This window comes from Castor canadensis, chromosome 4, assembly GCF_047511655.1.
Source record: "Castor canadensis chromosome 4, mCasCan1.hap1v2, whole genome shotgun sequence".
Taxonomy (NCBI): domain Eukaryota; kingdom Metazoa; phylum Chordata; class Mammalia; order Rodentia; family Castoridae; genus Castor; species Castor canadensis.
The window spans coordinates 16,358,827-16,382,458 of record NC_133389.1 but is presented as its reverse complement, the minus strand read 5'-3'; the positions used below and the strand labels follow the sequence as shown (position 1 = coordinate 16,382,458).

Below are 23,632 nucleotides of genomic sequence, written 5' to 3'. Positions count from 1 at the left end.
CTAGTTAATTGTACCATAATAGCTCCTAAGTGGAACATTATATCTATCAATCTTAAGTGCTGCTGTGGATCTATAATAGCTTTGGTCATATTATTATTATCTTTTTTATTTAGAGCACTTGGGAAGCTGAAAATTAAATATGCCTCAATCTGCTAACATTCTAGCCATTACTTACCTTAGTGCTAAGTAAATACTAATGAAACTCTGTCACCTCTGATAAGATTATATTCTGAATTCTCTGATGATGGAATATGGGTTCACATCTTTCTTTGCTTCTCTCTACTCAGTAAAAAATATTTTCTCTATAATGACCAGGTTCTATGTGTATTGATTTTTTTTAATACCAGTTAGTGCACTTAGTGAGGATAGATTTGGAATGGAGGATAAAAGGCAAATGATAGAATTACACCCATGTGTGGGTGGATAACAGTCAACACTAAGACCTATATGCTCTACATCAGGAATATCCCAAATCCAAAAATTGCCCAGTATCAAGAGAAAGAGTGGACTAAGAAAATTGGTCTAAACTAAATGCTCTGGAATCACACCACCACTTGGACTTAAGACATGATGCACCAACTAGCAGCTGTTTGCACACTTAGGAGCTTCATAGAAATGCAAATGCTCCCTCCTCAGGCACCAACTAGGCTGACCCAATAAAAATCTACACATTAACAAAACCCTTGAAAGATTCCTATGCACTGTCAAGTCTGAGAAGCTCAACAATGCACCTCTAAGATTCTCCACTGGGATGAAGAGAAAGAAAGCCCATGTTTAACTTCAGGTGTCATCTAGGAATTGCTAGTCATTCCCTTTAGCAGAGAAGGCGCTACAGTGATACTAAAAATGGAAGGCTGTGACTATTTAATAATTCAAATCAGCCCTTGAGATCTGAGGCCTAGGGAAGTATAGATAGGAAAGAAGGGAGAGTGTTGCACACTTCATTCCAATCAACTTTTAGAAAAAAGAGCTTTTGTTGGAACCATTTTACTCTCTTCTCTGTATGACGTTATTGAATCTGATTTCGTTTCTTCCAAAGAAGGACACATGGGTTTAAAAAAAAAAAAAGTGACCTAAATTCTGTATTCCATCCAGATGCTTTCAATTTGGCAGGCCGAAAGCAAGTTTTACATAGAGACTGAGCTCAGTGAAAAGGATTAGAATTTTTAGTTTGAAATTCCAAAGGCATTTTAAAGTCGAGAAACTGTTCAAGAAAAAATAAATAAATAAATAAATAAATAAATACAAGTGACCTTCATATAATTTTGCAATGATATTCACACCTCAGAGCCATCTTGGAATAAATTTCTCTGGGTACCTTTGTAACTAGTATTCCTGGACTGAGTTCAGAACAACAGACTTTATGCTAAATCTCACTTAGGCAAATGACAGAAAGTGGGAAGTGTATTAAGACCCAAAACACATTTAATTTAACTGAAGCAGCAGGTCACAGCAAACATATGTAGTACAGGGAGTGTAGATATAAAGAAAAAGAGACTCAAATTCAGTTTGTCCTCCTATACAGTCACAACACAGATCACTTCTGTGACCTTAAGAGATGCAGGGATGTCTCCTCACCATCAATTCTGTGGCAGACACCGGATGTGTCCTGTAATTTAATTCACTTCTGACCCAGTCTACTCGGAGGTCATGTCAGATGCCAAAGTTGAGGGTTTGGAATCCAAGACTGTCTCCCACATTCCAGAAACCAGCTGCAAGCTTCAGGTTGTTTTTCCTGTTTCCAACCAACCAGCTATAATCAGAGCTCCCACAACCCCTCCTCAGGTTTGATTAATTTGGCTGCTAGTCTCACTGAATTAAGGGAAATACGTTCACTGGTTTATTACAAAGGATATTACAAAAGATACAGATGAAGGGATGTATAGGGTAAGGTATGGAGAAAAGGCTTGGAGCATCCATGCTCTTTCCTATCACACCATTGATACAAGGAATTTTTAGGAGGTGAGGGTCTTTGTTCCGAGCTTAGATGGAAATCAAAGGCAGACTCGAGCAGCAAAGGTCAAAAAAGTTTTATTTGCAGAAAAGAGAAAGGAAAGGCCCCAGAGGGTCATGCAGCAGGATCCAGAACTGGTGGTCCCCTAGGCCAGGTAGGAAATTGGGTTTTATAGCTTTTTGTATTGCCCCAAGGGAAGAGATTTTGGTGTTGAAGGATATGAAGGAGAACTGTCTCCCTGGTGGGAACAGATGTTTCTTGGGAAGGCGAAGGGGCGTTTTTACCCCCAGCTAATTGATACCTTTGGGATACATGGCCTTCCTGTAGTCTGCCCTTCGCTATCCTCCAGGAACCTCTACTTGTTGCTCACCTGTGTGGATGCTCTCTGAACCCTGTTCTTTTGGAGTTTATGGCGATGTCATTGCATAGGCATGAATGAGGTGTGGACAACCATGTAGAAAGGTGATTGGACAGAGGGTGTGATCTAATACCGTAGACTGGGTAGGGAAAACCAGCAAGGCTGTCTGTTCAGATTCTTCTTGGCCTCTCTGTGAAACATTCCTTCTTCCTAGGTATGGGTCAGGACCTTTTTTGAAATGGTGTTCTTATGATCTGCTGTCAGACAAGGTAGGTCAGAGAACTTCTCTGTGGTCAGCTGTAAGACTGAAAGGCAGGAAAGATTAGAGTTTCTTTGACCTGCCTTGGGTAAGAGGAATTTTAGTTTCTATGGCCTGACTTGAGGAGAAAAAGGAACAGGTAAAAGAAGGTAAGAGAAGGTCAGAGACAGACTTTGTTTCTTAAGGACTTTTTCTGGTGCCTTAAGTGCTCAAACGTTATTCAGTCACTTAGGAAGTAAGGGCTATGAGTAATGAGCCAGAAAACACAGATGAGGGCTGAGGACATGACTCCAGTGGTAAAGCGCTTGCCTAGCAAGTTCAAGGCTCTGAGCACAAATCCCATCACCACCAAAAAGAAAAAAAAAGAAACCATGGATGAAAACCAAAACATTTATCATAATGCCACAGGAATGGGCAAGCACCTCTGCAAGGATACACTTACCCAAGCTACTCCTGTCTCAGAACTGAACCTCACATGCATGGCAGACACTCCTGGGAGTGACTGAGCAGCTCCACTGTCTTTCTCTAAAGGTAATTTACAGGATCAGATTGATGCTGATCTCAAAATAAATTTGAGAGTTTTGACTTTCTTGATCGCATGGTGTATTTATTGCATAAATTAGTTTTGTGGTTTCCTTTTTACTTAGCCATTTGTATTTTTTTCTTATTTTTGTCACCTTTTTCAATAATTTTATATCCAGACACCAATAGCTACTGTCAAGAAATATTTACTTTTTCAAAGTATTTCTTTTCAAGTAATTCATTGATTGAGGAGTAAATTTATCTTTCAATATTTTTAATCAAAATCTTACTTAGAATACTTCAGATAATAAGTGCTAACAAACTGTATGATATTGTTATTTGTATCTTCACTTCACTAAGGCTATTACAATGACTTTTTAAGGTTTAAAAGGACAATAGCCTATATAAGTTGAGAATTTCATAGTTCTTATGACCATAATGGATTTTTGTGTCTCAAAGAGAGATAGAAAACTAGTATATAACTAATGAACTCATTCAAAATAGGATCAAAATGACACTTCCTATAGAAAAAAATAGCTAAACATGGTATTTTAGTTCCCTAGGTTGATGTAATACATATCTCAAACTGGGTGATTTCAAACAAGAGAAATGGATTGTCTCACAGTTCCCAAAGCAAGAACTCTTCTAACCTTATCCTTAATGAAGGTGTTGGCAGGGCCATGCTTTCTCCAACAGTACTAGAAGAAGATCTTTCCCGGCCTCTTCCACTTTCTGGCAGCTTGGCATTCCTTCACTTGCAGCAGCATACATTCAACCCATACCACCATCCTCCTGTGATCACCTTCTTCGTGGGTTACCATCTATCTTTTCCTATTTCTAGATAATATCAGTCATATTGGATTTAGGGCTAATCTTGACTTGATTATACAGGCAAAGACCGTATTTGCAAATAAGGCCATATTCAAAGGTACCAGGAGTTAGGGGGACACAATTCAACACATCACATGAGGCTAGCATTTCCCCAGTGACAGAACATAGCCTGAAACTTTATCACAATGAGTTATAGTCTCTTTCTGCTCCAAAAATTAAAATTCCTTTCACTTGCCTTTATAAAATGAGAAATAGTTTGAAATCAAGCTTGTATCCAACTAGTATTCCATAGAGTCTCACATAAAGGTGAAAAGTGTATCTTGGGCCTGTTGATGGTGGCAGTACCAATAACAAGACCTAATAACTTATAACTCAGCCAGGCATGGAGGTTCACACTTGTAATACTAGCTGAAGCAAGAGGATCACAAATTGAAGATCAGATTAGGCTACATAATGAGTTCAAGGTCATCCTAAGCAACATAGCAAGATGCTGTCTCAAAAAAAACTAAGGGCTACAACACAAAACAGTGCTGACAGAGTGACTCAAGTGCCTAGTAAGTTCAAGTTGCCTTCCTGGTAAGCTTGAAGTCCTGAGTTCAAACCCCAGTACTGCCAAAAAAGAAAAAAGAGTTAAGTATGTGAGCAACACATCTGCTTGGCTGGCCTATGATAAATAAAATTGAGTTCAAAAGATTTTTAACAGGAAAGAGATAGAAGCCCTACTATCAAAAGTCATTTACTGTATAAATACCATAAATAATTTAGCATTAAAAGTTCAATGCTTAGGTGGGGGAGGGGGGAGGAAAAAAAGTTAAATGCTTAAAAAACATAATTCATACTAAGGTATATGTTATTCAGGATTTAATAGATCATAGTAAACAATCTCTTTTTGTTGTTACAATTCTGTGCCTGTATTCAAGTAGGTTACTTTCTTCCCAAATTCACAATCTTCCCACCTTCCTAATCATTTTAGGGACCTTTCCATTGTCTCTGTCCCCTCTTCCTGACTGGGCTCATTTTCTATTCCTTGTAGGATCCTGCAGGGATCCTCTGGGCACCACTCCAGGCTCCTCTAATCTCAGCCCCAGCTCCCCAGTGCTATCCTAACATCCCAGTAGAACTCTGGGATATTAGATTAGGTTCTCCTTAATCACCCTGGGGTAGCCTCCCAGAGATCTACCTTGGATTTTCCTTGGCATTCTGGGGAATCTATGAATCAAATAGTCCTAACTTAAAGGGTAAACATTGTTAGAATTTCTGGGGTGTAGAGTTCAGACTTTTAAAGGCCTCCCTAATCCCAAAATAACAAAATAGTAAAAAAGAAAAGAAAACAACAAAAAAAGTCCCACTGTCAATAGTGAAATACCAGGTACTGTCAGAAAACATGATGGAAGAGGAGTACAGCGGGGAGGGGCTACACCAAACCACACCTTCTGGCATGCTCTCTCCTGGTCCCTTCATGAGGTTCTGCATCTGGAGAGCAGAGGAAGAGCTGAGCTGGATGCTGCAGGTCTCCTTCACCCGTTCCCTCAAAAACGCAAAGGCCTTCCTTTGGAGCTTTGGATTCTCCTTCCTTATATTGAGACAGAATTCCCATCTGAATGCTAGAGTATGGGCTGCCTGTCATCTTCCAGCCCCTAGCAAAATGTGACAGCAAATTAGAATATGGATGAAAGGAGCTGTGTCCTCACTCCGTTCAGGTATGACAAAGATTCCAAGACTCAAGAAGTGCAAACTCCTAAACCAAAGAAATGTCAAAGATCCTTAGCCCACTGAGAAAACAGACACCCTTGCCAAAGCAAAGAGAATAAAAGTGCAATTTTGCCCAACTCCCCCCACAATGGCCCTGGAAATGCCTTGATAAGAAATACATTAAAGGAGATAACATACGTAAAGCACCCAGCATGCAGCCCAGCAGATATTAGAGATTCAATAAGTATTAGTTCCCTGAGCACACAAGGGAGGGGTGAGGATAGGTAAGACACCTAAAAAACTAGCTAGCATTTGTTGCCCTTAACGCAGAGAAACTAAAGCAGATACCTTAAAGCAACTGAGGCCAATAGGAAAAGGGGACCAGGAACTAGAGAAAAGGTTAGATCAAAAAGAATTAACCTAGAAGGTAACACCCACACACAGGAAATCAATGTGAGTCAATGCCCTGTATAGCTATCCTTATCTCAACCAGCAAAACCCCTTGTTCCTTCCTATTATTGCTTATACTCTCTCTACAACAAAATTAGAGATAAGGGCAAAATAGTTTCTGCTGGGTATTGAGGGGGGGAGCGGGAGGGGGCGGAGTGGGTGGTAAGGGAGGGGGTGGGGGCAGGGGGGAGAAATGAACCAAGCCTTGTATGCACACATGAATAATAAAAGAAAAATGAAAAAAAAATAAATTAAAAAAAAAATAATAAAAAAAAATAAAAGGAATGCCAGCTACAATGTTTATGTGATTCTCTGGCCATTATCACCATGTAGCAGAGTAAGAAGTGTGTGCATAATTAAATATGTACCACTACAGTAATTTTGTTTTTAAATTTTATTGATAACATCATTATATACATTATGTTAAGCTCAGAGTTTTTCTTTTTGTTCAGCATGATTATCAGTTCCTAACTTTAAAAGAAAAAAAAATGCAAGGGAACAGCTGAAAGAAAAATTTGGTGGTTTGACAAGGTTAAAAAAAAGGAGAGAAAGAGAGAGAGAGAAAGTTTAACAACGTCCTGAAGTGTGAAATATCACTTTACTAATGGTTATTCCTCTCTGAATCCAGCCCCAGCCCTGCCCCTCAACCTTGGCCCTCCCCACCAACTCCCCTACTCTACCCACTAAAAACACTGATACTGATATTTCTCCCTCTCTTTGCCCATTTGTCACAGCTAGGGAAAACCAGGCAATCTCTAGGAATACTCCTCCCCACTTTCATCGGCTTTCTGGATGCTTTGATGCACTGTATAGTTCATCCTGAAGTCTGGAGACCGCAGAGCTTGCTACAGGAACCAACAGCTTCCTGCCAAAACAACCCTCACTCCAGAATCATTGATCAAAACACTAGCTGGAAGTGAAAGTGGGCTGTGACTCAAAGCCACAAAGAGCTGAAAGCAACCACACCCATCTATCAATCTCTGGAACTAGGAGGGAACATTAGTAGAAAAGTGAAAAATAGCTAGACCTCTCAAACTTGAAAGTAGACATTAATGAAGAAGCCCAGAGCTGAAGCTAAGGTGAGGATGTGAGGAAACCAGTTGGAATTCTCTCTCCATCATGGTCTAGATAAGAATTGTTCTTCTTTTTAAAACCTGGGAAGCCATTGACAATAGTCAGAAAATCCTCAACCGTGTCTATCACTGCATAACAATCATCTTGACACATACCCAACATCAGGAAATGATAATATCCACAAATAGAATCAATCAATTCAAAATAAGCCTTGTAATATCAAACAATTTCAGGTCCCAGGCTAGTTTTGGGGAATATTTTAAATGTGCTTATCACAGAGTTCACTGAAGATAAACTGGTTGGCCTGGTTGCTCAAAGATACCCTTTGATATTGTTTTAAATTAAAATTTAAATTGAAAACAGGATCACTGTCTACAGGCACTGACAGATACATAAACTCCTACAGCTGCTAAAAAGTGAATCAAAACACACAGAGAATAACACCAAGTCTATTAACTCTAGTCATTCTCCAGCCCACTGGACTCTCCTGACCTTGACTTTGCATATGGTAGTTACAACTGCCATTTCTAATAAAGAATGGCACACTGCTCATCTTGCAACTGTGCGGGCCTTTGGCTAGTCACACACCTGTTTCCCACACACTGAAGAAAATAAGATAAAATAGAAATGGCAACAAGAATCCCGGAATTAGAGTTACAAACTGATATTTTGATCTCCAAAACATTTTTAAACTTTAACATCTTGCAAATAAAATAATTCTTAGTTTTCAGAAAGACTTACATGGGCTGGAAATAGGTTGTCAAACCAAGTGAACTTTAATAGTTCATTTTAAAATTGACGTTGGAATGAAATGAGACATTTGGACAGCACAGGAGCCTGAGCATCCAGGAAACATATGGAAGAGGACATGTGTGAGTGCAAAGTAAGAAATACCCTCACCCTGATTCTACAGAGAACCTTAGTAACGTCTCTAGATACAGATACTCTCCAGGGAAGCAGGTATATTAGTCACATAAACAATATAAAAATTAAAAGAAGGCATATTCCTTAGAAGCAAATAGCTTCCTTTCACCATGCAAATAGCAATCATTACGTTTTAAAATAAATGCAAATACATACTTATAGTAGATGAATAACTCAGTGATTCCTACCCCCTTTTTAAAATATATATAGCTTAGCTATCTCACAAATGTTCAAACTTATTTTCTAACATTTACCATAGAGACTTACTATTTTATTTTTTTATACTGTACATAGAACATTCCTTTAAAATTAGAACTAATAAATCCCTCCATGACATGCCCTTCTAGTCAGGTAAAGTTATGGAATACACAAACTCATGATGTCATCACCATTCTCTCAAAGGCCAGCTTGCTATGACTCTACCTCAATAATAAAGGTGTTCAAACCAATCTAGGAGTCTGACAAGACTCATTCTCTGAAAATCATTTTTTTCTTGGTAGTACCGGGATTTGAACTCAGGGCCTCGTGCTTATTAGGCAAGTACTCTACCACTTGAGCCACTCCACCAGTCTTTTTTCGTTGGCTATTTTCAAGATAGGGTCTTGCAAACTATTTTGCCCAGGCTGGCCTTGAGTCACTATCCTCCTAATCTCTGCCTCCCAAGAAGCTAGGTTTACATGTGTGAGCCCCCACCACCCAGCTTCATTCTATGAAGCTGTCTAGAGACAGCTTTTCCCTGGATCACAGCTTGAGGCCAGAATCCTACGAGATAGCTATAACAACTCCTAGTAAAGTTTTGTTCTGAGGGACTAATATTCCCTCAAGCTGGCTTTAAAGAAAAGGGAGAGATTAGTGCAGTTACAAAGGTAACTCATGGGGTCTAAGAGCAAGCGGTTCAGCTCAGCCTCCCCAAAGACTGGGAGAGGGAGTAAGAGCCCCTTCTTTCCCCTGCCCTCCTGCTGCTTCTTCTCACCCAACTTCCTCACTCTGTTTCTTCAGGGCACAACAACCCAGCCAGCCTTGCCTGTCCAAATTCCACTGCAGTCTGCAAGTATCCACCTGTTCCAAAACTGCTGTGACCTGGAACAGGAGGAATGGGGCAAAAACCTTTGTGACAAACAAGACTTCAAGGAGCCATCTTGTGGGAGATGAGATAGTTCATATACAAGGCAGAAATAGACTGGGCAGGCACCCCAAAAAGTGTTTGATACCCTCAAGATAATCTCATACATAATGGCAAACCTACCATCAAGGAGATAAATTGCTCAGATAACCTCATCAGATTTTTCTCATTAGGATCATGTGCAAATTATTTTATTGCAAAATATGTTTTCTACTTGCTCTATCTTTGGAAAGGTTTGTGAAGCATAATTTTCCTTCCTCTCCTCTCAAGATCATCTCCACATAGCCACAGTGGGAAGCATGTTTGTGGCATTTAGGGGCTTTGCCCCACTCCCCAAAAAGATATCAGGAATACAGTATACTTGTGAGCCAGGTAGAATTTTATATACCATTACCACTGCTACCAATAACTGATAAGAAATCCCAATGTGGAAAGATTCATTCCTCCTCCAAAATCTTGAGTGGAAAGATCCACACAATTATAAAGAAACACTAACATTACAGTTTACACCACAGAAATATTGTCTTTGCTGCTTTGGGGGAGACTTAAACTTTTAGTGAGCATCTGTTATGTCCTATACACTGTGCTTTGCCCATTGCTTATATAAAATGATTTCATGCACACAGAAACTTTGCAAATCCGTGTGTTGAAAAACTGAGCCTCAAAGAGATTAAAGCATTTGCCAAAACACACACACACATACACACAAAAGCAAAATCTAAAACTGATTCTGCCTGAACCCAAAGCCTATATTGCTTCTTTTTCTAGTACCAATAGCAAATACAGCAAATTCAGTTTTGCCTATGATCTATTTCTATGCCTATGCTTCACATATACTGGCTTACAAAATAGATGTAGGAACTAACTACTATGAGCTCCATTTCCCAGATCTTTAGAGGGAAGTACAAAGAGATTCATTAAATATTTGCCCAAGTTCATGCAGCCTGTAAGTAAGGAAGCAGAAGTCAGAACTTAGGCGATCCTGCTACAGGTCATGACAAGTTGCCTTCAGCAGAGAATCTGATTCTGTAGCTATCACATGTCCCTCCTTTGTGGTTACTCTCATTATTAAGTGAACGGCCTCAACTCTTATCTTCAGAGCAACAATGATCCTATCACAAGTTCAAAGTGAGACTGAGTTAAAATTGTAAGTCTTGTCTTTTCACTGCATGCATGGAGAACAGAAGTGACACTCTCTGTAGCCAGGATTCTCAAATCCTTAGTTCTCCCTAAAACAGTTCATTTTCCTTACAAACCCTAAGGATTCGAGATATCAAGCCATTAAGGATGGTCTTTCTGCCTGTAAAAGTGTGTGTGTGTGTGTGCGTGTGTGCGTGTGCGTGTGCGTGTGTGTGTGTGTGCGTGTGTGTTACCTGTATCTACATCTATGTGTGCATGCGCTTGGGGAGGAGGAGTGCACACTATCAAACAATATTGGTAGTTCTCTTCTAAGAATATTCTTCTTTTTTAAGCAGGGTTTGAACTTAGAGCCTTGCACTTGCTAGGCAGGCACTCTACTACTTCAGCCATTCTCCCAGTCCATTTTGCTTTAATTATCTTTTTTTTTTAGTCTTGTTGGCCCACAATCCTCCTACCTACACTTCCTGTGTAGCTGGCATCGCAAGGCATTTGCTACCATGCCTGGCTTGTTTGTTAAGATGGGCTCTAGCTAACTCTTTGCTCTGTTGGCCTTGAACTGAGATTCTCCAGATCTCTACCTCTTGAGTAGCTAGGATTACAAGCATGAGCCATGGTGTCCAGCAAGACTGTTCTTTCTTACCTCACCCTTTTAGCATATTTACTGCTGAGAAATCTTTAATGGACTCTATGCCTCCAGGATCTCTTTTTTTTTCTCTTCTGATTACCCATTAAATGCCTTCCAGTTTCAAATCACCATAGTCCAACTGGCTCAGCTAATGTGCTGCCAGCCCTACCTTACACGCTGTGTCCTGGGGACGTGCTTTACCATAAGCATCACTCCAGTGCAGTGAGCTGGACACAGGCCATGACCTGTGGAGCCCTGTGGCCATTTATTATAAACTATAGTTTGTGGGTGACACTAATGAAGTTGCTCAAGAAGCCACATTTGCATGACTCCACATTTTGCTGTGTCCCCTGTAAAATGTTTTTTATCATTAGTTTCTTCCCTGTTTCTTCATGCTTTTCTATAGAGGAAAAAACATTTCCATTCAAACTATTATAACACAGCCCTCCATGACCACCAAAAACCAACCACATCCTCCCCCAAAACTTACAAAAGAGAAAAGCAAATGTGGTAATTGCCTCCGGATTTGGAGCTGTATATGCAAACTCTTTATGGCACTCACAAAGCTGGGAAGGAACTGCAATCACACTGTGCTTCTGGAAAGATGAAGCCAATTTCAGAATCCAATTTTCAAAAGGAAATGCCATGTTTGTTTCATGTCAGCCTCTGCTTCAAATCAAAACGATGACAGAAAAAAAAAAAAAAAAAGCATGAACAAAGCTGAAACTGTTGGTCTGGCTGGTTCTCTCCAAGCAAAGCAGAGGGTAGATGGAAAGTCTTTCAGTTGGCTGGAGTTCCTTGTCTTGTCTACCTCCAGTCACTTTGGAAGCAGCTGAGCAAAGCCTCACCCTGTTGAATGAGAATTAACACACACACACACTTTCAAACGTTTATATAAATAACATTATTTTAAAAACACAGATTGGCTGTCACACGTACAGGTGGTCTGGCTGCCTTAACAGTTCTGATTCACCAGGCTTGCTGCCCAGTTTGGCAAAGACCCTGCCTCCTTTGGGAGGGCCCAACCATGCTGGAATGACAACACAATACACAGTCTTGGTTGTAGAGTGACCCTCAAGCCCAATACAATCTCTCACTAAGGTGGAAGGATTTCTGGAAGGGAGCCTGTGGTATGATGTAGATGAGACTCAACCTTTGGAGTGTGAATGTCTGTGTAAAAGAGGAAGTCACCTTCATTGCTGCATCTGTTTGCTGTCCACTTGCATATGGGCCTTATTGTTTCCAACTATCTACATACAGATGAAATTAATGAATGCACAGAAACATATACACATATAGGAATATACACGCACACACAAATATGTACATAGACATGCCATCGGTATCATATAGAAAATATATCAATGGTTGGTAGAGATTCTGATAAAGACATGTGGGGGGAAATGTAAAAGAATTCTTTCTCTTTTTTACAGTGCTGAGTTTTGAACCCAGGGCCTGGTACATGCCAGCCAGGTAACCAGCCACTGAGCTATATCCCTAGTCTATAATAAGATACTTTTTTCTTTTTGGCACTGGGGATTGAATCCAGGGCTTCACGTGTGCTAGGCAGGTGCTCTATCCCTTAAGCCACACTCACAGTCCAAGGGTTTTTTTTTAATGGGTCCCTTTACCTTTACATTCAGATTTCTTACCAAAGACCATTTTTCTCATTGCTATCTGGTAAAAAGAATCTGAATGTTGCTTTTGCTGGTCTTCACCAGATGCAAGAACAACACAAATACAATCTTTGTGCTTCCCTTGCTGACTGGCTGTGTGTAAGTCCAGTCATTCCCTGACAAATGTATATCCACATGCCCAGAGCCAAATGGGGAAAACAAGGCTCAGTTAGCTCAGTGATCATGGTGCTACATCTGACCATCCCTGTATACAATCTGTCCTGTATACAATCTGTATACATCTTCAGCACAACTGGGCACTGACTGTATCCAATCTATTTCTATACTGTATTGTCATTGGTCAAAAATGGCTTTGTTCTCCTGTTCCCTCCATTTTCCAACTGAAAAGGGAAAGGAACCAATAAACCTGAGCTCAATTTGTTCTGGCAATTATTACAATTATTACTGGGAGGGAAGCTCTGCCCTTTGGTGTGGAATGAGACGCAGTCACCGAGGATTCAGACAAAAGGAGATCCTCCTTATCTCCAAGTGTACTCAGCCATGTATAGACATACAGGTGAGGATGCCTGTCCATTCACGTCTGAATGTGGAAAAGAGAAAGACAAGAACCTGAGGGAAGAGAAGGAGAATGAAAGATTAAGTGACACCCAGATATGGAAGGGATGAAATCAAGATGTGAAACTGGTAGAAACAAAGAAAGGAAACAATTTTGACCACAGGAAAGCAAATCGCTGATATAATGTGGAGACACACAGATGTGTGTGTGTACAGCTAAACTACACTTATTACAAATAAAGATTTCTATCATGATACTAAAATGTGAAACTGACATTATGTTTGGAGGTTGGATTATATGAGTCTCTCTCTCTCTCTCTCTCTCTCTCTCTCTCTCTCTCTCTCTCCACTAAGGCACAGCTGCACATTAATTCAACCAAATGAAACTGTTAGGATGAAATACCACTGAGATGCATTCTACAGTATAATTCCTCTGAAACAGTATGTAACTTTATTAAAAAACCAAAGTACCCGTCAAAAGGTGAAAGAAATATATTACATTATGATGAAAAAAAGGTCATTTAGGAAAAGGCTGAAATAGCACTTCTTTTTGAAATGGCATATGGAGTCTTTTCTAACACTGAAAAAAAGTGACTTTTTCTTAATACTTGTCCTTACTCTCTGCTCATGAACAGAAAGGAAATGTTTGCAGATAAGGTCACTTTCAATTCTAGGTCCTGGCAAATGTTCCTCTCTGGAGCCAAATTGCCCTCGTCTCTTCCCCTTTCAACTAAATCTAGTGATAATTGTTCAGCCCATCCTGCACTCCTGTCTACTAGGAAAACAGTTGACAAGAAGTAATGTCAGAGTTAGTTCTCTGACACACCCAAAATTATTTCTCCGTGTGAAAGACACTTATTTCAAAGAATACGTAATGAAATGAACAGAGGAAATTATGTTAATTTTAAAATGTGTTATTAGTTGCTTCTCTTTAGTCATAATGGAAATAGAGGAGGAAATTACAGATTCAATAACAACGTGCATTTTCCCATTACGAAGAATGACTTATTCAATGGATGAATCATTAGAGAATGCTCCCTCTGGCCTTCTGGAACTCCACACATAGAAACAAAAAGGGCAAGTTTAAGATATAAAATATAGTATGAAATTGCTGGAAAAGTGAACTACAATCCCCCAGAGAAATTACCTCTTATGGCAATTAAGAGAGTGTTTGTTGGAGCATTAACAGCCTCAGGCAAACTCAACAAACCCATTCCTAGTTGCTGGTAATGACAGATTTCTTAGGGAGTATTATTTAATTAACAATAATTTGAAAGAGTAGCTCAGCTGAGAAACTGCATTTACTTACTGGAAACACTAAGCAATGGTAAGTGAAAAAGACAAGACGTGCAATTTGCTAGCCTTCCCATTATCTTTTGTTTCTGAAACACGTAAGTAGCTGATAGGTATTTGCCACTAGATATTTTCAGCTGTGTGTGAGACCAACATATCCAAAGAACTTTAGCTCTAACTGTACAGGACTGCTAATAGTCCTCTGCAGTTTGATTCTGTTAGGAAATCCCCCAGGGCCTCAAATGTTCAGGGCCAGCATTCTTTGTCCTTCCCCCCTTTAGACAAGGGCAACTGCCAGCCCCCCTTCCTTGTATAGCAGGCTCCCTCCCACTCCCATACATCGTTTGCAGCTAATCACCTAACATAAGTGATGCCTTTTGTTCCTGCTCCCTTTCCAAGGGTTAGTTTGCATCAGTCACTTGGTGGCTGGCAGGGTCTTACCTCCCCCCAGAGACATGCTCAGACCCCATGGCACCGGCAGCAGAGAAGGCAAACTTTCTCTCCTCAAAGTTACTGGACTAAATTCCCTCCATCCAGTGGCCTCCTTCAGAGTTGATTATAATTTAAAGACCAATTTCAAACTGGCAAAGGGAGGACCACTCTAAGTTGTTCTGACATCCAGTGGGAGCTGGCAGCAGGAGGTGAACTCCACAACTCAAGCGGCAAGCTTGGGGAAAATGCAAAAATAGCACACTTCCTGGAAGAAGAAGAAAAGTAAGTTATAAAACTTTCCATACATCTGTTATTTCTGTGACATCTCTTCACTAACTGTTCAAGACTGGTCAGTGAAATAGCAAGGGTGTCTTGGGAAATGAATGTGTCAATTTGGTTCCTGTGGAAGCCAAACAAAGCTATCCGAGAGAGTAATTTTAAATTATTATTGGGTGGTTGTTAATTGTAGTCACTAGTGCCCATAAAATTCCTGACAACAGAAAACCTTTCTCTTGATTCGTGATAAACTTAGAAATGAACAATCGATGTGGAGCATGGTGATGAAGCAAAACAAGTGCTTTTCATGGATTCTGAAAGGCAAGTCTGAAATCCCAACCAGCTAGGTCCTGCTTATGTTTGGGAGTAGATTAGGGTGGGGGTGTATAGAGCACTAGCTTCCACAGTGGATTAAGATTAATTGCAGAAGCAAAAGATTTTTCTCTTTGATTCTTTTGAGTCCAAAGTAGCTTTCATTCAAATAATATCAAAGGCATCTGATTAAACACATCTCCCAGCAGGATTTTATGGTTGGGCATACTTTATTATGTACAGTACAATCAGATTAATGTAATACAGCATCAGCCAGTGGATGTCTTGTTTTGAAACAACTTGTGAAAATAGATTTTTATCTCTTTTTTAATTCTAGTTTGATGTTATTAACCAATTCCATTATTTAAATTGACTATTAAGATTGAAATCAGTTTGATTTATCAGAATGTATTTCCCATTAATAAGGCTTTCATTTTAGCCTCCTTCTTTAACCTTCATTTACTTTTTAATACTTTGCAGAGAAACATTTGCAAAATCCTTCTCCTTAATATGGATTACAGCATGGGGCTTGTTTCCTATTAAATGGTTGATAGCCTTACAGTATAAGAGCAAAACTTGTAGAGTTTATATGGGTTTCTTTTAATGATTCTTTACTACATAGGAAAGATGAAAAGGATGGTAAGAAAATGGAGTAAAAATTAAATTTTGTATAATCTGTATAAGAATATTTTCTATTCCAAAGAAACCCAAATTTCTTTCCTAACAGAATAGGAATATACAGGAATCTTAACTGCTAATGAGATTTCCACTGGTAACATCTGAACATCTTTGTGGCACTATTATATTTCAATTTCAGAAAGGGAGACAATGACAGCACTGAAGCAGGGGAGACTGACTGTAATTCCCACATATCAACTATGCTTCTCAAATAGCAATCCTAGCCTGGCACATGTGCTACCTGAGATCAATCGCCAGACCATTAAAAAAAAAAGTTTTGTTTTTGTTTTTTTTTAAAATAACTGACACCTTACAGCAAGAGTAGAACTATTTAGAGGCCAGGTGTGCTGGTGCACTTCTGTAATCCCAGCACTCAGGAGGCAGAGGTAAGGAGGGCTATGAGTTTTAGACCAGCCTGAGCTGCGTATCATGACCCTATTTGTTTAAAAAACAAAAAACAAAAAAAACACCTCATTAGAATCAAGCATCATCATCAATTGCAGCTTTAAAAACACAGCTCATTTTCACTGTGTGCTTGCCAATTCAACATTTCTCCTAGGCAAATATAAATGAAATGCTAGAAATGCTTACTACTAAGAAAATATCCTTGATTTCTAGAGCTCGTAAAGGCCCACAGTTCCTTTGATCCCGTCTCTTGCCTTGGCAGGTCTTCACTTAAGTTGGTGGGAAATTTCCTCCCCAACCCTCTGTCTCCACTGCCACCCTCTGCCCAGAAAAAGGCAGAAGAATTCTTCATCTTCCTAAGCAGCCTACCCCAGTTCCTAAGCCTCACAGTCAGAAAACCTGTCGCTTAAATTTCTTCTGCTCTGATTAAGGTCGTATTCCCTATTCCTGGTTCCTAAAAGATAGCTACATCCTGTGAAGATGAATTTTAAAAATCTGAATGTCATTATTGAGCTGTACCTTGACCTGTTCTCCCCTGGCCCTCAAGGTTCCTTTCCACAGTCACTTAGGTTTCATCTTTAGGGCTTGTTTGCTCCTCTGAGCCTGCTGCAAGTTTCAAATCATCTTCCCTTCCCAAACCCAATTTGGTTGCAGCTCTCAGAAACTGACATGCCGTGAGGCTTCCTGTTGGCCCCTATGTAACTCTTAATATTGTCATGCAAATGCCAAGATTCGCTTTGAAATGAGAACCTGTATTGCTGAATTACTGTTTACTTTTTATTTAATTCTATTCCAAATTCTATTAAATTCTTGCTTGGTGCTGATATCCTGCTAATTCTGAGGGTAAAGAGGTGACAGTCATCATCCTCAGAGAATTCACAGACTAACAGGGAAAGCAAATCACAGGTGTGGGCTATGTTGGTATAAGGGACAGAGTGTCATAGGAAGACAGGTCTGTGGATTGATAAATGCTCCTGAGAAGAGAGGAGATCACCAAGCAAAGAAGGACCTGAACAAGACATCTGTATGTGAACAAAAGCAAAACAGTATTAAAATACAGGACTTGGAGGTTTTTTTGAGGGACCAAAAAGAAAAAGGAAAGAAATAGAGACAAGAGATGAGAGAGAATAGTGGGTAGGAGTCAGATTGTTGAAGTCCTTAAATGTTTTGTCAAGGAGTTTTAGATTGTATCAGTTAAGAAATGAGAACTTGTGGCAGAGAGCCCAGTAAGAGTCTCTCTGGCAGGTTAAAGGAGAATGGATTAAGCAGGGTCACCAGGTGGAAGGCTGCTATAGGTGGTCAGGTTCTGGAATATGAAACACCAGAACTATCACCATGCAGCAGAAGTGAGTAAGATAGACTTGAGAAAAACTTTAGAAGGTAGACTTGGTAGAATTTCTTAGGTCTAAGTAACCAGACATGAGGTTGGAGTGGAAATAGAAGGAATTTCAAACTAACTTGTGGATTTCTACTTGAGTGGCTGAAAGTATCACTCCTCAGCTGAGTAATGAACACCAGGGGCTCCACAAAGGAACAAAAATTAGAAGTCCAACTGGAAGGAAATACCATCCACTATGGCTCACAAATCTTACATTTATTTAATGGTTTCTGACTTCTAGAGGTTACTAGATTTCATTTGATTCATCATTAATCTCTCTTCTAATCTTTTTTTTATTTCCTTTATTCATATGTGCATACAATGATTGGGTCATTATTCCCCCTTCCCCCCACCCTCTTCTAATCTTTTACTTTTTTTTTGGTGGTACTGGAGTTTGAACTCAGGACCTCACACTTGCTAGGCAAGGGCTCTATTGCTTGAGTCACTCCACCAGCCCTCTTATCTTCTAATTCTTCTCCAGTAATCCATGTGTCTAAACCCAAGCAACACACTTTTCTACAATTGCTTTTACTTGTTCTCCTTTGGAAAAATCTCAATGCATAGCAATTATGTCTTTATATATCTTGAGAATTATGAATGAATAGTTACACACTTGAGACAGAACTTATTCCTATATAATACTACTATTGCACTTAAGTTGAAAACAATCAATTGATAACAATTCTCCAGTCATTCAGAACTGAAAATCCACAACCATATTTTCTTGTCCTGCCTGAAGAGACACATGTTGTATGACAACTTGCATAGAATTCTTTCCTTCACTCATATATATCCACCTCTGCTCCAACATAAATGGAGCTTAGACCCATGTAACTAAACTTGTTCTGTATTTTTAAAATAAAAAAAAAAAAAACATTTCTCCACCCCCTTCTAAATGTAAGAATTTGCCCTTCCTTTGTTCCTTTCTTCCTTCTTTCTTCTTTCTCTTTGAGACAGTCTCACCATGTAGCCCAGGCTACTCTGAAACTTGGGATCCTCCCATCAAAGGCTCCCCAGTATTGGGATTACAAGTGAAAAACACCATGCCCTGGCTTGCCTCTGCATTGGCGACAGGAATTTAGCTCTTTACTATACTGAGATTACAAACATTTTTCAGCACTGAACACAGTGACCATAGATGACCGGATTGATATTCCAGGTTTGGCAGACTATGTTTTCTAAAAATACTTCTCCCAAGGCTCTTTTGGAGCCTTGCCAATCCCTTACTCCTGCAACACCTGTCAAGAGGTGGCTCTAAGTTTCTTCACCCTGGATGTGCATGTTTTTGCTAATGACTTATAACTAATAGAATGGGATGGAAATGAAGTTGAATGAATTCTGACATGAGGCAGTGAAAGGTGATGTACCTTGTGCTTTGAGAACAAAGCACTCACATTTCAGCCCTTATTCTGACTGTCTTCCCAGAAGCTACTATGCTGTGAAGCAGCCCAAATAAGTGCATGTGGAAATCACACGTCACAGTCCGAAATGAGACCGTGTGGCAAGACAGATACCCAGCATCCCCATTTGCACCACACCCAGCAGTGCTGGATCCAGCCACCATTTGACTGCAAATGCCCAAGAAACCCCACATCAGAATCACCCAGCCAAGACACATCCAAATTCCTGATCCACAGGAACCACAAGATGTTCTAAGTTTCTACATTTTAAGGTGATTTGCTTCATAATGATAACTAGCCAGAAAATGGAACTAACTGCCACAATGATCCAGTACTAGATCAAAGGATGGAGGCCCAGTGGATAGGATCTCCCTTCCCTCGCTGCGTGTATTACAATTTCACCCCTTAATTCAGACTCTTAGATTCTAGCTGGTGCCTTTGATGCCAAAACTAGGCTGTACTCCTTGAGCTTCAAATGGCTGAGAAGTTTCTGACTTGAAACTATTCTCACTCCTAGTAGTGCCAGTCTCTCCCACTTTGAAGAACTTCGTTTGAGATTAGTTTGTCTTGGGCCATTGGGAGTTTTTAAAAATAATTCCTTGTTAACATGAGAGAATTTCCCAAAGAAGAATAAAAAATATTCATGGATCCTAATGGAGGCTGATTGGACTAGACTTAGGTTGGGGGGAGCAGGTCCTTTCTAATGTGTTTAGAGTCTACATTAAGACCACCTTACAGACATGCTTGAAAGATGGTTCCAGTTACTGAACTAGAGAACACTACTGAAGAATTATCTGAGAGTGAAAGTGGTCCAGAAAAATGAGGACATTAGACATGGGCTGTTGCTGCAGGCTACAGATCAAATAACAACTCTTGTTATGTGCATATGGCTGGGTACAGTCCATTGGGGTCTATTCAAGGAGAAGAAAATATTGAATCTCAAGCTTATAAACAATGCCTTCCACAATTATATTCTGTTACTGTAATTGGGATCTGTAGGTAATGGTCACTATTGGTCTAGGGTCATTTAATGCTGACTATATTAGTTCATTGTGAAGTATATCCACAGGATGGTTTCCTATTTTCTTATAAAACTGTGAAGTGACTAACTTCTGTTTCTCCAATCAAGGACTATGTGGCAAAAATGTGTTAAGAAATTATAATAAATGGTATTTTGAGAACAGTTTTGAAACAAATTTTCAATCTTCCCTCAAAGACAGAATTGCATGTTCTTCTTTTGCATGTCACAATTTAAAAAAAAATCTTTTGTTGCAAATCTGGACTATTCTAATTTCTTGCTATATGTCTATAACAAATATAGACTTAAATTACACACACACACACACACACATACACACACACACACACACACACACACACACACATATATATATAAAACAAGTAGTTCCTTAGGATCAATTACATAGTTATTTAAAAAAAAAACAAAACAGAACACAAAATGCAAAATTGCCTTCCAGAAAGTTTTTACCAACCTACGCGCTCATCTGAAGCATATGAGCAACATATGTTCAGCAACACTGGTTAGCTTAGTTATTTTTTAATGTGTGCCAATTTAATAGGCTGAAATTATATTTTATTTCTTACATTACTCAGCTACTTAACTAATTGCTAAAATGTTTTTTCATATACAGTATTTCTTGGTCATTTTATGTCCTTTTTGTAAATTTCTCTATTATTTGATTATTTTGTTGGAATGATCATCATTTCTAATAAAGTCCCATCTCTTTTTGTGGTACTGTGGTTTGAACTCAGGACCTCATATTTGCTAGGCAGGTGCTCTACCACTTAAGCCACTCTACCAGCCCAATGATCATATTTTCTAACAGTGAGCATAGAGATTCCTCAATATGCTAAGAATAATATGCCCTTGTTTTCTCATGCTTGTTACCTAATTTTATACATAAAAATATAATAATTTCAAATCTGGTTCAAACTACAACATTTACCTTCTCTACTTTTGGAAGAATTCCTTAACCCAGTATTATAAAAATAATGTTCACCTACATCTTCCCTTAGTAGTTTTAATTTTGTTTTCCAGTGTGTTCTAGTAATATACATATGGTTTCCTTCTCCCCATTTGACTATTCACTACATGACTATTCACTGGTGTTTGGTGAAGGACAGGGTGACAACCTTTATTTTACCCCCAGTTAACCAACTTACTAAAGTATTCTTACTAAATATGCAATACAGATTAAAATCAGAAGAATTTAATAAAGAACATAAAGAAGAAATAGCAATAAAAGAAAGGGGAAATCAGAACACAGAAGAGCCTAGAAACTCCACAGTAGATCATGAAAAAGCCTGAGAACTGACTTCTCTGTTGGGTAGTTGAGGATTTCGTTCTCTTTAAACATACTCTCATCCACTCTCCCCTCCCTTGCGCTCACAACAAAGTGGTACTTCAATATTTATTAAAAGAATAATCAGTGTTTACTTTATTTTGCAGAAGTGTTGTTTTCTATTGAGCAAAGTAATACATTAACATTTTAATTCCTTTCTTGTAGAGTTTTTTTGGTTTTGGTGATCAATTGCCCAGTGTTCTCTTTTCTCATCTTCTCTATGTATATGTCATTATTTTCCATATGCTCAAAAGATCTCTCCCATGCCCATCAATAATTTCTCCACACTGCAAGTTTCTCAGTCACTCAAACACTTCAGTTTTTTTATTTTATGTTTGTTTGTTTTATAGGCCCTTCCACTCTAGCCTGGCTTGTAGCCTAAGCCCAATGTACAACAATGATCCAGGATCCTCGCCAATATCCTATGTTGGATTCCCTTTCTCTTGAATCTTTTTCTTAGTCTGTTCTACCATTTTACTAAAATACATACAGTTTCTCAATAGTAATAATGGGTGCTAGAAGACAGTGAAGCAATTTTCATCATAGAGGTTCATACATAACCAAACTCTCAATGAAACATGAGGATAGAATTTAAATTTTTCAGGATATATGAATATCATCAGACAGCAAGGACTGAACTAATAAAGAGATTCATGAAAACATTCAAGAAAGAGGCATTGCTGAAAAACAGGTGAAGGGAAACTTTGAAAAGAATTAGAAGAAAAAGATCTCATAGCACATTCTCCCTACCACAAAATTAAAGAGGAAAAAAATCTAAATCACCAGAAGTGACTTGGTGGTCAAACACCTTTCAACAATGAATAAATATCACATAATCTTAGACTACTTTAAATTTTCAAATCCCAATCCCCTCATGAGAGTTCCAAGGATTTCTACAAAGGATCCTTTAATTTTGCATTACAAGTGATGCCACAGTTCTAGAACACTTCTGACATTTGTTTATTACAGTTTCTGTTCAAAAACTAAAACATTATTTGTAAAAACTGATTGTTTTCTTGACTTTTGTTGACATTGTGCTATCTTTGATTATCCATACCTCTTAATATGTTCACTAATCTGTTGCTGGAGGGAATGGATAATAAAACTGGTAGTGGGAAATATCAATTACATCAAATTAAATGTCTGAAGGTAGAAAAAATAAATATCGAACTGTCAAATGCCTTTTTACAGTTGAAAAATACATTGGCACTGAGTTAATATTTACTAAGCACCCAGTATATGCCAAATACTGCACTAAGCATCAAAGATAAATGGATAAAAGACATTACGTATGGTTTCCGAGCTTATACTATGGGGGAAGACAGATAAGTAAACAATTACAATACAAACTAATGAAGAGTCACAACAGGAAATGCATAAATTCCTTTGAGGAGATACAGGAAGAGGGAAACACATAGGAAGTACACAATTATTAAAGAAAAAAATTTAACCTATAGTATCAGGCCATGATTATCTGTGACAATCCTTTAATGATGATGATTCTCATGGTTGAGTGGCGAAACTGAAACTCTGGTCATCAACTAAGGTGTCCTACTTCCAGACTATGTGCTGTGCTTCACAAGAGATTCTTTTTTCTAAAAACATGTATTAGAAGACAAGTTTTTCCTTTCCTTCAACAAGAAGAATAATAAACATCAATAAGATTTTTTGTTTTGTCCTGTTTTATTAGGAAGTAGACAAATTTTTCTTCTTTGACCAGATCACCCAGTTGTCTTCTCTGTGTGATTTCTTACACATCAGAAGAATGAAAGGTGAAACACTCACTGTTAGTGTGAAAAGGGGGAGCTGTAAAAGGGACAGTATCTGGAAATGAGAAGTCAAAACGTCCCTAGCTAAGTTGATGCTGAAGATAAGTTTCACCAAGTCAGCCACAGGAAAGCATCTTTGTGCACCAGGCTGACAAGGCTGGATTCGGCACAGTAACTTAAGT

General features: G+C 38.9%; 1 protein-coding gene across 4 annotated transcripts in view; it reads left to right on the top strand.

The window, feature by feature from the left end:
• The window catches only part of Cdh20 (cadherin 20), a 213,872-nt gene that overhangs the window by 130,541 nt on the left and 59,699 nt on the right, over nucleotides 1–23,632 (top strand). For 2 of the 4 annotated variants that reach the window (XM_074069695.1, XM_074069697.1), the window contains exon 2: nucleotides 19,344–19,590. The exons of the other annotated variants lie outside the window; for them this stretch is intronic. In XM_074069695.1, the coding sequence (XP_073925796.1) occupies nucleotides 19,493–19,590 (98 nt within the window). In that variant the 5' untranslated portion in view covers nucleotides 19,344–19,492. The remainder of the gene's footprint in view (nucleotides 1–19,343; nucleotides 19,591–23,632) is intronic. 4 annotated transcript variants of the gene reach the window in all.